The sequence below is a fragment of the Oncorhynchus mykiss genome, chromosome 4 (genome assembly GCF_057628025.1).
Source record: "Oncorhynchus mykiss isolate SJ-2025 chromosome 4, ASM5762802v1, whole genome shotgun sequence".
Taxonomy (NCBI): Eukaryota; Metazoa; Chordata; class Actinopteri; order Salmoniformes; family Salmonidae; genus Oncorhynchus; species Oncorhynchus mykiss.
The window spans coordinates 33,451,864-33,470,381 of NC_143025.1; the positions used below are offsets into that span (position 1 = coordinate 33,451,864).

Below are 18,518 nucleotides of genomic sequence, written 5' to 3' on the forward strand. Positions count from 1 at the left end.
GATATCATCTGCCTCCCCCTTGCTTGCGGGAACAATAAAGGAGCAATTGAGAACAAATGAGTAAAGGCCTACCCCCCTCCACTTGTGCCATGTAGCACCTATTGAGATGTGCCTTTTGTTAGGTAAATCTGGTGATCATTGAGGTTCTAGGGAGGGTGGAGTGGGTTTTTAAGTAATTGGTTACTCGGGTCTGGGTGTCTCACTTGATTTGTCACGTTACCATTGTCTTTTATAGCTCTTAAAAGTAGACATGAGTGAATCCTGAGCACCATCTATATGTGTCGGTCATCATTCCAAAGTCCTAACATACAGTAAGTACCACCATGCCTTCCAATTGAGTTTAAATGATCCAGAAGATGAACAACAACATGACAATATTCAACCCAATCTGGCATTACAGACCCCTCTTCTCTCGGCTATGTATCACTCATCAGAACGAGCTGCCTGTGAGATCATAACACATGACGGAACAGATCGAGGAGAAAAAGTGCCTTGGCACTCAACACGTGTTTCTGAGAGAGCCTTCAGCCCTGCGTTGTGCCTTCATAATAACCACCATCCTGCCAGAGCTGTTTTTGGCAAGTGCATCAAATTAATTTCTGGCATGACTTCCACTTTTTATTTCGCAGCGAAACCTGAGGTCGACACGATCCATCCATAATATATCCTTTGGAGAATAAAGAGTTTTGGTAAGGTGAAGAGAGGCACACAAAAGGAACAAAAAGGTAGCAGGGTAACTGCACCAAAAAGAACAAACAGTCTCAGTGAAAAGAGAGCGAGAGAAAGACAGCAAAGCAGAGTGGGGCAGACAGACAAACGGGTAGAGAGAGAGATCAAGGTGCTTGGAGTAAAACTTCAGAGAGTTATGGCTTGTATCCTGGATTGCATTACGGCGAGAGAGATTCATCACAGACCAATTTAAACATTACGTAACTTAAAAGCACTCCTGACAAGTTTAAAGGGCAGATGTGACTCTTCAAGACAGAGACAGAGAGACAAACAGAAGAGATTGTCACGACTTCAACAGCACTTAGTTCAATGACTGAGACAATATAAGATCATGATCTTTCATCATCGGTAGGATATTCACACTTACAAGACTTCACAAATATTAGTCCTGTGTGAAACCCTAAACCTTGTGATGATAAAGATGTGATTGAAGACTAACTGTGCCGGGCCTTTATGAACTAGTGTGGTACAATTCTAGAGCTACGGATTATAAGGTTTTAGCTGCAAGAGAACGCTTCTGAGATAATTGGGTTAAAAGTCCCTAACCCTCACTGGTTTGAATGGCATCAGCAATTTTTATTTTTTTTATCTTGTATTCTTCTGAACTATTGACTTTTTAGAGTACATTGGACATTGAACAGAACAAGGCTTTGTCAAAAACTCAATTTTAACAAAAATGCAGATAGAACCTTATAGTCCCAAGCTCTCGCACTGTTACTGTGTGTGTGTGTGTGTGTGTGTGTGTGTGTGTGTGTGTGTGTGTGTGTGTGTGTGTGTGTGTGTGTGTGTGTGTGTGTGTGTGTGTGTGTGTGTGTGTGTGTGTGTGTGTGTGTGTGTGTGTGTGTGTGTGTGTGCATGGTTGTGTTTGTGTCTGTCTGTCCGTCTGTGTGCATGCGTACATCCGTGTTTATGCTGTGAGGTGTGAGGTGAATTGGGACATTGGGAAGGCTTCAACATAAGTGCCTCAAGAACGCACACATTTACTTTACATAAGAACTATGCAAGAAATACAAGTGGTGTAAAATAACTAAGTGCAAACACTTTGAAGTACTACTTAAAGGTAGACTAGAACTGTATGCCACATGCTTCGCAAACAACAAGTGTAGTAGATTTTCACAACAACTAAGAGCGTTGAAGCGCAAGGATAATCTTCTCAGCAGTTTCGGTCCCGTACCTACCATGCTCTAACAGCGTGAAGTGAAGCCATGCACATGGGTAGATACTGTGTGTGACTGCGTAAGAGCGAAGTCTTGCATCTTGCTCATCGCAACATCTGTGGTGCTGCTCGTGGCAACGTCATTTAGCTGAGTCTACATTTAAGTAGTTTAAGCTTGGGCGATATACCGTTTATACCACATATTTTAACGATTTTATATATTATATATATACAGTGCCTTGCGAAAGTATTCGGCCCCCTTGAACTTTGCGACCTTTTGCCACATTTCAGGCTTCAAACATAAAGATATAAAACTGTATTTTTTTTGTGAAGAATCAACAACAAGTGGGACACAATCATGAAGTGGAACGACATTTATTGGATATTTCAAACTTTTTTAACAAATCAAAAACTGAAAAATTGGGCGTGCAAAATTATTCAGCCCCCTTAAGTTAATACTTTGTAGCGCCACCTTTTGCTGCGATTACAGCTGTAAGTCTCTTGGGGTATGTCTCTATCAGTTTTGCACATCGAGAGACTGACATTTTTTCCCATTCCTCCTTGCAAAACAGCTCGAGCTCAGTGAGGTTGGATGGAGAGCATTTGTGAACAGCAGTTTTCAGTTCTTTCCACAGATTCTCGATTGGATTCAGGTCTGGACTTTGACTTGGCCATTCTAACACCTGGATATGTTTATTTTTGAACCATTCCATTGTAGATTTTGCTTTATGTTTTGGATCATTGTCTTGTTGGAAGACAAATCTCCGTCCCAGTCTCAGGTCTTTTGCAGACTCCATCAGGTTTTCTTCCAGAATGGTCCTGTATTTGGCTCCATCCATCTTCCCATCAATTTTAACCATCTTCCCTGTTCCTGCTGAAGAAAAGCAGGCCCAAACCATGATGCTGCCACCACCATGTTTGACAGTGGGGATGGTGTGTTCAGCTGTGTTGCTTTTACGCCAAACATAACGTTTTGCATTGTTGCCAAAAAGTTCAATTTTGGTTTCATCTGACCAGAGCACCTTCTTCCACATGTTTGGTGTGTCTCCCAGGTGGCTTGTGGCAAACTTTAAACGACACTTTTTTATGGATATCTTTAAGAAATGGCTTTCTTCTTGCCACTCTTCCATAAAGGCCAGATTTGTGCAATATACGACTGACTGATTGTTGTCCTATGGACAGAGTCTCCCACCTCAGCTGTAGATCCCTGCAGTTCATCCAGAGTGATCATGGGCCTCTTGGCTGAATCTCTGATCAGTCTTCTCCTTGTATGAGCTGAAAGTTTAGAGGGGCGGCCAGGTCTTGGTAGATTTGCAGTGGTCTGATACTCCTTCCATTTCAATATTAGCGCTTGCACAGTGCTCCTTGGGATGTTTAAAGCTTGGGAAATATTTTGTATCCAAATCCGGCTTTAAACTTCTTCACAACAGTATCTCGGACCTGCCTGGTGTGTTCCTTGTTCTTCATGATGCTCTCTGCGCTTTTAACGGACCTCTGAGACTATCACAGTGCAGGTGCATTTATACGGAGACTTGATTACACACAGGTGGATTGTATTTATCATCATTAGTCATTTAGGTCAACATTGGATCATTCAGAGATCCTCACTGAACTTCTGGAGAGAGTTTGCTGCACTGAAAGTAAAGGGGCTGAATAATTTTGCACGCCCAATTTTTCCGTTTTTGATTTGTTAAAAACGTTTGAAATATCCAATAAATGTCGTTCCACTTCATGATTGTGTCCCACTTGTTGTTGATTCTTCACAAAAAAGTACAGTTTTATATCTTCATGTTTGAAGCCTGAAATGTGGCAAAAGGTCGCAAAGTTCAAGGGGGCCGAATACTTTCGCAAGGCACTGTATATATATATATATACACATTTGAAGTCGTAAGTTTACATACACCTTAGCCAACTACATTTAAACTCAGTTTTTGACATTTTAACCTAGTAAAAATTCCCTGTCTTAGGTCAGTTAGGATCACAACTTTATTTTAAGAATGTGAAATGTCAGAATAATAGAAGAGAGAATGATTTATTTCAGCTTGTATTTCTTTCATCACATTCCCAGTGGGTCAGAAGTTTACATACACTCAATTAGTATTTGGTAGCATTGCCTTTAAATTGTGTAACTTGGGTCAAACATTTCAGGTAGCCTTCCACAAGCTTCCCACAATAAGTTGGGTGAATTTTGGCCCATTCCTCCTGACAGAGCTGGTGTAACTGAGTCAGGTTTGTAGGCCTCCTTGCTCGCACATGCCTTTTCAGTTCTGCCCACACATTTTCTATAGGATTGAGGTCAGGGCTTTGTGATGGCCACTCCAATACCTAAGAAGTATGCTTGAATCATTGACCATTTGGAAGACCCATTTGCGACCAAGCTTTAACTTCCTGACTGATGTTTTGAGATGTTGCTTCAATGTATTCACATAATTTTCCATCCTCATGATGACATTTAATTTGTGAAGTCTACCAGTCCCTCATGCAGCAAAGCACCACCACAACATGATGCTGCCACCCCCGTGCTTCACAGTTGAGATGGTGTTCTTCGGCTTGCAAACCTCCCCCGTTTTCCTCCAAACATAACGTCATTATGGCCAAACAGTTCTATTTTTGTTTCATCAGACCAGAGGATATTTTTCCAAAAAGCACGATCTTTGTCCCCATGTGCAGTTGCAAACAGTCGTTTGGCTTTTTCAATGGCGGTTTTGGAGCAGTGGCTTCTTCCTTGCTGAGTGGCCTTTCAGGTTATTTTGATATAGGACTCGTTTTACTGTGACTACAGATACTTTGTACCTGTTTCCTCCAGCAAGGTCCTTTGCTGTTGTTCTGGGATTGATTTGCACTTTTCTCACCAAAGTACGTTCATCTCTAGGAGACAGAATGCGTCTCCTTCCTGAGCGGTATGACGGCTGCGTGGTCCCATGGTGTTTATTCTTGCGTACTATTGTTTGTACAGATGAACGTGGTGCCTTCAGGCATTTGGACATTTGGAAATTGGCTGATTTTCCCATGATGTCAAGCAAAGAGGCTCTGAGTTTGAAGGTAGGCCTTGAAATACATCCACAGGTACATCTCCAATTGACTCAAAATTATTTCAATTATCCTATCAGAAGCTTCTAAAGCATGCTTTTTGGAATTCTCCAAGCTGTTTAAAGGCACAGTCAACTTAGTGTATGTAAACTTATAACCCACTGGAATTTCGATACAGTGAATTATTAGTGAAATAATCTGTCTGTAAACAATTGTTGGAAAAATTACTTGCGTCATGCAGACAGTAGATATCCTAACCGACTTGCCAAAACTATAGTTTGTTAGTGGTTGAAAAACGAGTTTTAATGACTCCAACCTAAGTGTATGTAAACTTCTGAATTCAATTGTATGTATGTATGTATGTATGTATGTATGTACGTACAGTGGGGCAAAAAAGTATTTAGTCAGCCACCAATTGTGCAAGTTCTCCCACTTAAAAGATGAGAGAGGCCTGTACTTTTCATCATAGGTAATATTTACATGTTTCAAGCAGACCACCATAGTCCCTGTGCCCAAGGAAGCGAAGGTAACCTGCCTAAATTATTACCGTCCCGTAGCACTCACATCAGTAGCCATGAAGTGCTTTGAAAGGCTGGTCATGGCTCACATCAACAGCATCCTCCCGGGTCCCTAGACCCACTCCAATTCGCATACTGCCCCAACAGATCCACAGATGACGCAATCTCAATCGCACTCCACACTGAACTTTACCACCTGGACAAAAGGAACACCTAAGCTAAGGACCCTGGTACTAAACACCTCCTTCTGCAACTGGATCCTCGGCATCTGACAGTAAGGTGCTACAGAGGGTAGTGCGTACGACCCAGTACATCACTGAAGCCAAGCTTCCTCCCATCCAGGACCTACACAATAGCCTGTGTCAGAGGAAAGCCCATAAAATTGTCAGAGACTCCAGTCACCCAAGTCATAGACTGTTTCCTCTGCTACCGCACGGCAAGCGGTTGCGGAGCACCATGTCTAGGACCAAAAGGCTCCCTAACACCTTCTACCCCCAAGCCACAAATGGCCACCGGACTACTTACATTGACGACCCCCCCATCCATTTGTTTTGTACACTGCTGCTACTCACTGTTTATTATCTATGAAGTCACTTTACCCCTACCTACATGTACAAATTACCTCAACTAACCTGTACCCCCACACACTGACTCGGTACTCCCTGTAAATAGCCTCGTTATTGTGTTACTTTTGTATTATTTTTCACTTTAGTTTATTCGGTAAATATTTTCTTAACTCTGAACTGCACTGTTGGATAAGGGCTTGTAAGCATTTCACGGTAAAGGTCTACTACACTTGTTGATTTCGGCACATGTGACCAATAAAGTTTGATTTGATAATCATTGTACCATCTAAACCGCTATAAAATATATTTTCCATGACCAAAAACATAGTATTTTCAGCTGTTTGAAGCTGGTGTACAAAACCTAAAGTAAAAGACGTAAAAATGTCACTTCAGAACGGGAAGCACAGAAGTAACACACATAGAACAGATCTGCCACTTCTTAGACTTGCTTTCAATGAGAATGACAGATCTATAACTCACATTCCTATGTCAATTTTGTCAGGTCGCCCGAAAAGTTACATATTGCAGCTTTAAGGTATATTTACTTTTACTCAAGTATGAACATTTTGAACTTTTTCCACCACTCTGAAATGCAACAATGCTGGCAGCCGAGTGCATGTGGAGGAATTTAGTGGAAAACATGCGTGCGTGAGCTCATTGTGTCAATGTGGGAGAGATAGTGTTTGCTCCACTCAGAGCAGATACTGCCTGGACCGCTATTGTTCGCTATATGGTCAACATCAAGTCTCTGGAGAGAGTGGCTACTGCCTACAGAGAATAGGCTGTAGTCGAAGCTGATGTGTTAGTAAGTTCTTTCCTACGGTTGTCATCAAAATGTTCCACTTCAGGCACTCACAATACAAAACTATGTTTTTTTTAATGTTAGATCACACATTACAGGCCGTATACGGCATTCATCAATTCTTAATAAAAACAAGATAAATGCTTCACAAATCATTGACAAGCATAGTCATTACATACAAGGTAATTCCTTCCATTCACTTATGAATGATTTCTGAAGAATCTACATAGGTCTTAGGAGGAGTTTATGAAGTTTGGTTATTAAAGTGGGACCCAATGTTGGGCTCAACATCCGACACCCTTCCTACAAAGCTTCATCCTATTTGTTTGCTTGTTGTTGTTTTTCCTCTTCTCTCGCGGTGGTCTGCCTTGCCAAATGGCTATAAATCACTGTGCTTTTGGCTTTGTCTGAAGGCAGATAAATGTGGAGGCATTCTAGACCTGCTATAAGATTGAAGCTGTCAAAACATTCTTAATGCAAATCTCCCGGTCTGAGCCCTGCCTCCTCAGCGCGGCCTCCGTCCCAGTCCTGCCTCCTCACCCCTGCCTCAGCCCAGTCTCATCCCAGCCTCAGGCCTGCCTCCTCAACCATGCCTCAGCCCTGCCTCCTCAGTCCTGTTTCAACCCTGGCTGAGCCCTGCCTCCTCAGTGCTGTTTCAACCCTGGCTGAGCCCTGCCCCCTCAGTGCTGTTTCAACCCTGGCTGAGCCCTGCCTCCTCAGTGCTGTTTCAACCCTGGCTGAGCCCTGCCTCCTCAGTGCTGTTTCAACCCTGGCTGAGCCCTGCCTCCTCAGTCCTGTTTCAACCCTGGCTGAGCCCTGCCTCCTCAGTGCTGTTTCAACCCTGGCTGAGCCCTGCCTCCTCAGTGCTGTTTCAACCCTGGCTGAGCCCTGCCTCCTCAGTCCTGTTTCAACCCTGGCTGAGCCCTGCCTCCTCAGTGCTGTTTCAACCCTGGCTGAGCCCTGCCTCCTCAGTCCTGTTTCAACCCTGGCTGAGCCCTGCCTCCTCAGTCCTGTTTCAACCCTGGCTGAGCCCTGCCTCCTCAGTCCTGTTTCAACCCTGGCTGAGCCCTGCCTCCTCAGTCCTGTTTCAACCCTGGCTGAGCCCTGCCTCAACCCTGCCTCAGTCTCAAAGCACTGACAACCACTCTCTGCTCTGAGGAGGCTTGCCTGCCTGCTGGGGGAGACAGTGGAAATTCCCCAAGTGTGTACCGATTTGTGATTGTCTGACAAAAACAGGCAACACTAGGCTCGTCCTGACGAGGCCTGGAGTGCAAAGTGTGCTTCCAGTTCCTACGAGTGATTCCACTGTTTGGCTGCCTTCCACAGTGAAGCCTCAATCGAATGAAGCATGCACGTGTACTCCCTCAAACAGAAAAATATCTCTCTCTAAACATACCGTTTCCATTTCAATGATTGCTACAGCATTACCAAAAGCCTTTATTCTTATCTTTCTGAGAAAACTTGTAATAAAAAGTATAGCCTGTAATATATCATTCAAATCCTTGTGTCTACAGATATGCAGCCAAACATAACTTACCTGCAAATGCTGAGCAGCAGAATGCCAGAAGCAACAGGGGTAGAATGGGTCTGTCTGCCATCAGAGTATTGTAGTCGTACTGTTGTAGTACTGGCCTACAGCTTCTCCAGAAGAGGACAGGATGTGGTCACTGGCCGGCCTTCCCTTCCTCCTGGTTCCTCACAAGGACAACTCTTCTTTCACCTCACAGTCCGTCAGTAGAGAGAAACCTCACAGAAGCGCCTGCTGCAAAGTGAATGAGATGAAGTAGAGAGAGAGTTAGACAGAGAAATGTGGTGCATAACCGTTCAGCATGGCCAGAGCAGAGTCAGAGAGAGTGTGTGTCTCAAATGGCATGCTATTCCCTGCATAGTGCACTACTTTTGACCATACTCCTATTGGCCCAGATCAAAAGTAAAGCACTATATAGGGTGCCATTTGGGACGCAGAAGTGGTAAGTAACAGAAGGGGCATTAGGATCTAGTTCCCTGTTGGACTGATTAGAAGAGACGTGAGAGAGGGGAGAAAGAGGGAAGACAGCGGCCTGGAGACCAGGAGGATTAATCTCATAGGGATAATTAGATGTCATGTGAGTTCTTAAGGTCCCTGTTTTTGGTACCCATACCGGCCACCCACCTACCCCACCACAGCCCATGCCCGGTCAGTCAAAGAGGGGTGTCTGAGGGTCGAGGAATTGCTGGGTGGCTGGTGGGTGTTTGAAAACCCTGTTTTCTGAACATGGTCTGGGGGTGATTTCACACAGTTTAATTGAGATCGTTGGGAAAGACTGGATCCTCCACCGGGGTCTTGGCTAAACTGCTTAGCGGTGGTGGGGTTGACCGTGCTGCTAATCAGCATGACCATGGCTGAACTGTTGAACTTGACAGGGCTAACTAAGCTCACATACTGCTAGCCCACCCTCTCTAATAGGGCTAAGGACCATAACATCCTTACGGTCTCAATTCATTCAATTGCTATTGTTCCTCATATTAACACAATAACAATAAATGCTCTCAAATTAATGAATGGATAATCAAACGGATCATATGTCCCGATAAAACAGAATAATATTAATCAAAAAACGTGTATTTTATATTATATTTAATTAAATGTGTCTGTATTGTAGTTCTAAACCACAGGTTCTCGACATTTTGCAACTCAAAGCTTTGATATGTCAAAACCGGTAACAACAATGCAACAACTGTGTGTCATCCACGTGAAATCAGTCTTTAAAAAACAACAACCTTGTCAGTCATTTTCACAAACACAAAGGCATTGGAATTAGACTGGTGGTCCAGTCTGTCTGTGTCTTAGCCAAATGCTCTCGGTGTCCATTTGTTGGCATGCCAATGATACAGTATGTATGGCTCGACAACTATAGAAAAGTTGGCTACAGCATATAAGGTAGGGGACCAGCTAGATCAAAAATATGCTTTGAATGTAATTTATCCTGGATATTTTTCAACATGGTGACAGGCCTTGTTATTATTCAGTTATATTCGGGTGAAACTGTTTGTTCGTTTTTTTCTTCTTCAAACAGACTATGAGCAGATTGAACTTTTTCTCTTTAAAAAGTAAGATGTTGAAATATTTTGTAAAATAATAAGTGAACAATAAGCCTGCCTCAGTATCACTATCACAACATCAGTCAAAAAAGGGAAAAACCTTTTTCATAGCTCATTGACTTGTTAGGATTACCTTACAAAAGCAGTGGATTCTCTGAACAATAGAGCAATAATGCAGCACACACAGGAATGCAACACTGCAGTAAAGCCCTTCAGATTAGGACCCCAGTGCAGAGTCCTGACGGGCCAGCCCCATTGGTTTCCTCGCTCTGTCGAGCCAACACAGACTTAATGAATGCATTGTGCGTTGTATTTCTCTACTCTGTATGTACTGTCTGCCTTATCACGTGATGATCTGACGTGTCAACGTCAGAATCGTATTTAAATGTTAATGTTTGTTCCCCTTAGATTTACCTGCCAACCCACCTTAAAGCAACATGAGTTCAGAATCTACCCTATGGGAAATGTAATAGTTGGGCCAGTAGCCAGCAGCGCTCATGGACCATGGCGGCCGTCGGTTGTTTTCAAGTCTGGTGAAAGAAGACATGCTGGTCATCTGATGTGACCGCCTGGCCAGTGATGAGATCCGAGTGAGAGAGATGTGGTCATGTCACAGATGGAGCATCTCTGTCTCTTTCCGACTTCACACACCTCTTCACCTTCCCGCAGCAGAGTGCATGGGAGGAGAGCTGGACGGACGGAAGCCTAAGGAGGGCTACGGTGCACCGCTGTGCTCCACAGTGCAAACAGCGGCTGGAACAAAGGGCCTTTCAGACCCTGGCGGCTGCGTGGGCTGGGAAGTCATTTTGGAGGATTACGGCAAATATTACACTTCCAGCTCGCTGGGCGGGGCTAGTGCCTTCTTTTGACTTGTGGGCCCCTTTCCCAACGCCCCTCTTCCCCCTTCATGTGGAGGTAAACTGTGTCCCTCCATTCTCCTCTCTAGGACAAAGACCATATCAAAGGGAAAGTAGATGACAAGATATTATTCACACAGCGTTGAGGCCAGGGCTGAACTGTTTTGCGACACCAGAGCACAGAGTGGCCTAGGGCAAGAAGAGCGAAACAAGAGAAAGTGCTGAGAAAGATAAACAGACTGAAGGGTTTTGCTTGCTCCCAGAGATCAGATTGAGGGTTGTGACAGTTGGTTCAGCAGCACTTTCATTATGCCTAATTGTTGCCAGAGGGAAGAAAAACACTGGCCCAGCCTATCGTGAAAGAGTCAAGTCAACCATTCTATTGGTTGATTGCATGGGTCTGGACTCTGGATTCAATCCGACACGAGAAATTGACAGACTTTTTGTTGCCGTAACGGTAGGATCACCTCATGTGACTTCTCTTTCAACTCCAGCCGTCCGTCCAAGCAGAGCAACCATTTCACTCCAAGCTGCTCTGGAAAACATATTAGAAACACTGCAGAACCCAGACTGAACATAATAAGTAGCTATGAAGTACCATACACTCTTGCAGCGTCAGAGGGAGCATAAATGCCACGAGGTTTCTGAAACAGGCAGAGTTGTTACTGAGATGAACGAACGAACGAACTAACGTACTACTATGGCCGTATGTAGCAACCGTCTAGGAGTAGGAGTGCTGACCTAGGATCAGTCAAGCCTGTCCATGTAATCGTATTAACTGTGACCTAAAAGGCCAAACTGATCCTAGATCAGCACTCCTACTCTGAGACGCTTGAAACATGGCCCTTGGTCACATCTAGGCCTAATGCAAAAATGATACTAAAACAGTTCTATGAGTTTTAGGCGTCCCTAGTAGGCGGACTATGAATCAACGGTGTAATAGGGCTGTTAATGTAAGTCCCTCCTATCTAACAAAGGAGGGAAAAGGCTGTGTAATGAAGGATGTCCATTGCCAGTCCCAAACCACCCAGAGACCAGTTACTTGCATGCTCGGCCACTCTTGTGCCGGATCAAGCAGAAGTCACCTATTAACTCCGGCTAATGTGTCTGAATGAGCATCCCCAACCACCTAATCTCAGTTCATTAGTCCATCTGGTAACGACCCCTCCAGAAAACGAACTACGTTTCTGCACTAGAAAACGGAGAAGTTTCATAACCTAAAATGACACATTTGTCTGCTGTCACTTCACGACTTCACTGATTGAAGTAGGCTGGCTGGTTCTTCAGACTAAACAACGTTCCATTTCTCAATTGCGTAAGACACCGATGATGCAGACTAGAGTAACTCCACTTGTTTATAATAGAAAATGTGGTCGTTCAGAAGAGACCAATCTTCCCTCCCCACATCCCCTCTTGTGGAAGTGCAATGCCAAGTGTCAATGCAAGGATACACTAGGGACGCAAGTCTTGATGCATGTGTGAGTGTGTGTGTGCGTGACCGGGACTGACCAGCTGCACACTCTCCCCATCCATCTGTGTACTATTTACTATGCCTATGACCCCTGAGTGAGTGAACCCACATCCAACACACATACACATACACACACATACAGCCAGACCTTCCGCTCATACACTAGTGATGGGGGGTCGATAGTTACATATCGGGATATTATTTTTGACAATATATTGTATCGTTTTGACAATATCGCAATATTATTTTTGTGCTAGTCGGCTGTACCGGCACCAAAACTCCAGTATTCTTCCTTCATAGCCTGTTCTTCATCTTACATGTATTTTTTAAATAGGGAGACAATTTGTTTTCAGCTATTTTATTCCATGACTGTTCGTAACTCGTTTTCTCATGGCTCTCTCTTATCCCTCCGCAGAAGACATGGTGAGCAATATGTTTGGAACATCGAATCGCAATAAAATCATAGTATCGAATCGCAATACATATGGAATCGTGAGAATCGCAATATATATCATATCGGCACCTAAGTATCATGATAATATAATATTGTGAGGTCCATGGCAATTCCCGGCCCTTGACAGTATTTGTGATCTATAAGAGTGAGTCACAACTAAGTACATACACACAAGCACCAACAAGCACATATTCAAGGAATTTTCCCTGGCTCTGCTTTTCTCTCTCTCTCTGAGTCAGTTCAGTTATTCACTGATATAGAGACTGAGGGCATGCTTTGTTATCAGGCACGGCCCCACCTTGTGTGTTTTCATCACCTCACCTAAGGCATGAGTCACAGGTCTCTCACCCGTCTTCATACTTCTGACACCATGGAATAGGTACAAGCCCTTACCTCAGCTATCAAACATAGCTATTAAACACAGGTAAAAGCTAAGCTATCAAAAATATAGCATTCAAAACATTGGCACAAAGCTATAGTTGCTATCAAACATAAGTATGTCTCGTTATGCAGTACAATGGGCTTAGCGTCACCTGATTAACACAGTCTATCATGCCCCAGACTCTACCTACCATGCCCTTCAGAGCTGCACAATACTAATCATCCTCGGAACTCCCTTAAAGCAAGTCTTTAGAAAGCAATTAAATCAGCTTTCTGACACAGAGCTCAATTTGAAATCAAAAGCTTTTTTTTTTTAGCTCATGTTTTATAACGACATTAATCACGACTTTTCCCATATCAGATGCACTATATCTCGGATATTATTTCATCATGACAAGGGAAACAGTTACTGTATGTCCACTTTCATCAAGAGTCAATAACATTATTATGATGCATAAACGGGTTTCTGAAAACGGCTCCTAAAATGACAAAATCAGCATTAGTTCGTGAGAAGTCAAACCAAAGGAAGATACTGTACATGCATACTGCAAACGTGCCAATCGTTACTGTAAAGGCATTCACATCCTATCGGAAGTAAGTTTGTATCATGCATTGCTTTCAGATCAGTGACGTCACACTGGAACACAACTTGTTGAAGGCAGGGATACACAACAAAATAACACAGAAGATTGATGTTCAGCACGAAGATGCTATATGTTTATGGCAGGTCAGTAGTGTAACTTTGAACTTAATTCCCAACAGTGATCCTCTGACCTTGTTGTCTAAATCAAAGGTTGCACAAATAAATACCCTAGTCTAATACAAATGTAACCTAATATCATAAAGCCTGCATTACTATGGTGTTTTAGTTATAGACCGTTATAAACCATTAATTGCCTATTTGAAGCAACAATGATGACATCAATTGAGAGGGGATAGGTAGCTGTAGGTGTGTGGAAAGACCATGCAACTGCCATGTGTATTTGGTTTTGAGAGCATGTTTCCATATACTCAACATGTTATGTTTGCAAATAGCTGTTGGGACAGTTGTTTAGCCATGACAGCATGGGAAGTCATACAAGTAGATAAGAAAAACAGCCATAATGCTGAATTTCATGTGTACTCATCGGAAGAACATTTTGCGCAGCACTGTGCCGTGTTATCAAATAAACAATCAAAACAAAAGCCAAAGCACTTTTTGGTTTGCGAATGTGTAACACAGTCGACAACAAATTTCACTTGCAAAAATACTGTCCATCAAACAACAGACATAAAACGTGCCGTATTTTGTATCCAGTGAGGGGCTGTGAGCCGCGGACATACTAATTATTTGCTTCAGAGTCAGAGTTGTGTACATTATAAAAATGATTTTCATAAAACAATGTACTATGTAGGCTTAACGTAATTCTTTCTTTTTCTTGCTATACGCTAGCATAACAGGTTGGAAAACGTGTAAAACTTCTGACGTAGCCTACCATGCAGAATCTCCAGAAATGTCAAAGTAAACTTTGTTGGAAGTTGTAGCTTGCCTTGCAGCGGTTCGAATGGATGCGAAATGTATCCTTTCCTTTCCTTTGAAAATCATTAAAACACAACCGCGTCCTTGGAAAACAACGTCAGTTGTCAGGTTACATAATTTTCCAAGTTTATGGATAGTGAGTCCACTACTATCGCTTAAAAGTTTGAAATAGGCTACCTATCCCCCTTTTCACTAAGAACTTCATTTTGGGGGTGGGTCTTGTGATAGGAGGAGGGTACAAGGTAGACTAGCTACATCAATCAAGAGATTAATGCTGTCATTGGAGACGAAGAGACAGTTGCGGCCCTGCTGTCATTCAAGTGCAAGTATAATTATTGGTAAAAACAGATTGCACATTGTCATTAGACACACACAATATAGGCTAATAAAACGATCTAATTCATAACAGATTATTGTTATGGGGATGTCAGGGGAAGTTAAAATATGACATTAATTATTCATATTAAAGGCCAACGTTTGTACTCTTCCAGCAGCATTTTCCAATGTTGTTGTTTTTTTAGTTGAGAAAACCATGACCAACCAAGTTGGAGCTATGGCGTTTTATTGATGCCAAGTCTAACACAAGGGAAGACTGGTTCGTGCACACAGACATTAAGGCGTGAACCCAAATGATTCGATTGCACGTTACGTTGCAGACTTGTATCCTCTAAATCGTGAGAGGAAAACAATATGTGCATGCCTGTAGGCTTCACCTGCACAAGCACAAAATGTTTCAACGCATGCACAAATAAAAAATTATAGACATTCCGGACACGCGAATTGCTAACTCTGCGTGCGCACAAAACATATTTGAGCACATGCACGAAACTGTTTCTCCTTGCGCTCAACTACTTGTCTACACACCTCGTTCAGGCAATCAGGGAACAATTGTATTGCCAAAAAAACATTGGCCCGAGTAGTGGAGCCCTGGTCAAGGGAAAGCATTAGACGGGCATCAGAAATCTAAAACTGTCTAAAGATATGCCAGAAGTATTCTCTCTCTCTCTCCCATCAAGGTCTTGTTCCTTGGTTTTCTCTATTCATGCCATTGACATAACCTAACAACGGCTACATGTTTATTACATGACTGTTTTGTTAGCATCGAATGGTCAAGAAAATAGGAAAACAATGAATATGTAGAAAAAATACAAATGTAGATTTCTGCAAGGGGGCTATATTTAACGTTTTAAAAAAGTTTAATAGTAAAATGTTCCATATGCTCTCAGCCTCCCAGAGTTATCATCTGGCATGTCTATGTAACTATCTTGTTCGCTGTGCGTGCTTAGTAACGTTTCAATCAGTGACGTCACTCGGTCTGAGACCTCAATGTAGTTGTTTGCCATGCACTGGAAAGGCTGCAGGTTTTGTGGAGTGGTGATCCTGGTTGAAGCCCAAATTGGGGCGAGGAGAGGGACGGAAGGAAGCAAGTCTGCATGTTTATTTTTGGTTTTATTATCCTCGTGGAGACCAAAAGTCCTCACAATGATAGTAAAACAGGGCACATTTTGATAAGTGGGGACATTTTGCAGGGCCCCACAAGGCAAAACACTATTTTAGGTTTAGGGGTTAGGTTTAGGGTTCAACTTAGGGTTAGGGGCTAGTTTTAAAGAAAATAGTATTTTGAATGGGAATAATTTGTTTGGTCCCCACAAGGATAGTCAAACAAACATGTGTGTCTGTGTTAGAGAGGATATTGACATTATTTCCTGCATATATGTACCTACCTCGACATCTCTGAACAAACAGACATCACAGCAAAGCAAAACATCATCTCTCCACAGAGAGGTAAATGCTATACGGAAGGGTACAACACAAATTTCAGAGTGGATTTGCCACTAATTAGCCGGCACCTGTGACTGGAGGGGAGGAAACTTTGTTATGGAACACCTCGATACCTTCACGGCAACACTGATGTGCCGCTTCTGAGAGTTGACAAGCTAACGCTCAAAGGGCTAAAATCATTTTACATCTCATACATATGTATGATGAAGGTGAAAGGCCTGCATGTATTTTATGTTTATTTGTGTTCAATGTTTGGGTTTAGGGTAGGCTGACATCTCAGACAGGGAGAAAAAAAATGTATGAATAAGAAAATAAAAATAACATGATATATTTGAATTTCTGTGAAGTAAAAGTAATACTATAGCTAGTATAGTATGCTATCCTGTAGTAGCCTACTTATCAGGTCAGTGAAAAGAAAAAAAAGTAACTTTGAGAATTGGCTAAAAAGAGGAAAGGAGCTTTGTAGGAAAAATGAATTCTTCACATTTTAATATAAACCCGAAGAGTAAGGGAAAAAATACATTTGGCTTCGATTTTGACAAAACCATTGCAGATGCAAGGTCAAACCACACTCTATTTTATCGTGAGCCAGCCAAGGGATGTGCCTTTGGCATATTTGGCTCTACTCTGTTAACTAGTCGTTCATTTACTAAGCACAGTTTGTCACCGGAACCATTTCTCGCATATGAGCAATGATCTCTGTGAAATGTGGTGTATAACCACTGACCTCTGTCTCACGAAGAGTGGTAATGCTTTTTACCTGAGGTATGAATGAGCAAACATGCAAAGCCATTGGACAATAGCTCATAGTTTGAATAGAGTGAAAAGCCAACAGAATGGCACAGCCTGTTCATCTGGTGCAGAGAATAAAAATCTCAATATAACCTATTTTGGGGAATTAGTTGGTCCTAACATGTCAGAATTTTTTATAAAACATAATACTGCCCTCCTGTGGCTGCTTGCAAATACCACTCCTCCTGATACCTATGAAGATGCAGGCCAACAAATGTTTCCTCTTCCTCACCCTTCTATTGTCCGCACTATATTGTCAGACAAATGCTAATGTATTTGTGGTTCATCATGGCACTATTTGTAAGTTTGAAGTATTGTCTGTGTTTAAAATAGACACTTACAAAGCAACTCAGCCAAATGAACATTAATTATATTTCTATTTCCTATGGCTGCATTTACACAGGCAGCCCAATTCTGATATTTTTTCCACTAATTGGTCTTTTGACCAATCACATCAGATCTTTTCACATCAGATATTTTTCAGAGCTGATCTGATTGGTCAAAAGTGAGAGAAAAAAATTGTGCTGCCTAAGAAACACCTGTCGAGCGCAGTTCAAAATCAAATGCAATTTTATTGGTCACATACATGTGTTTAGCAGATGTTATTGCGGGTGTAGCTAAATGCTTGTGTTTCCTGCTCCGACAGTGCAGTAATATATAACAAGTAATATCTAACAATTTCACAACATATACCCAATACACACACATCTAAGTAAAGTAATTAAGAACATATAAATATATGAACGAGCAATGTCAGAGCGGCATAGACTAAGATACAGTGAATATAATACAGTATATACATATGAAATGAGTAATAGAAAACATGTCAATATTATTAAAGTGACTAGTGTTCCATTTATTAAAGTGGCCAGTGATTTCAGGTCTATGTATATAGGCAGCAGACTCTAATGTGCTAGTGATGGCTATTTAACAGTCGAATGGCCTTGGATGATAGCGGGGTGAACAGGCAGTGGTTCGGGTAGTTGTTGTCCTTGATATTTTTGGCCTTCCTGTGACATCGAGTGCTGTAGGTGTACTGGAGAGCCCTGTGGTTGCGGGTGGTGCAGTTTCCGTACCAGGCGGTGATACAGCCCGACAGGATGCTCTCAATTGTGCATCTATAAAAGTTTGTGAGGGTTTTAGGCGCCAAGCCAAATTTCTTCAGCCTCCTGAGGTTGAAGAGGAGCTGTTGCGCCTTCACCACACTGTCTGTGTGGATGGACCATTTCAGTTTGTCAGTGATGTGTACACAGAGGGACTTAAAGCTTTCCACCTTCTCCACTGCGGTCCCATCGGTGTGGAAAGGGGGGTGCTCCCTCTGCTGTTTACTCAAGTCCACGATCATCTGTTTTGTTGACATTGAGTGAGAGGTTATTTTCC

At 42.5% G+C, this 18,518-nt stretch overlaps 1 protein-coding gene across 1 annotated transcript in view; it reads right to left on the reverse strand.

Annotated features, from left to right (window-relative positions):
• Nucleotides 1-14,886, reverse strand: part of LOC110521712 (transforming growth factor beta receptor type 3) — a 135,526-nt gene extending 120,640 nt beyond the window's left edge. The window contains exons 1-2 of the mRNA XM_090231878.1: nucleotides 14,521-14,886; nucleotides 8,339-8,563 (exon numbers count right to left, since the gene is read on the reverse strand). Coding sequence (XP_090088004.1) covers nucleotides 8,339-8,399 — 61 coding nt within the window. The 5' untranslated portion in view covers nucleotides 8,400-8,563; nucleotides 14,521-14,886. The remainder of the gene's footprint in view (nucleotides 1-8,338; nucleotides 8,564-14,520) is intronic.
• Nucleotides 14,887-18,518: the final 3,632 nt, after the last annotated feature.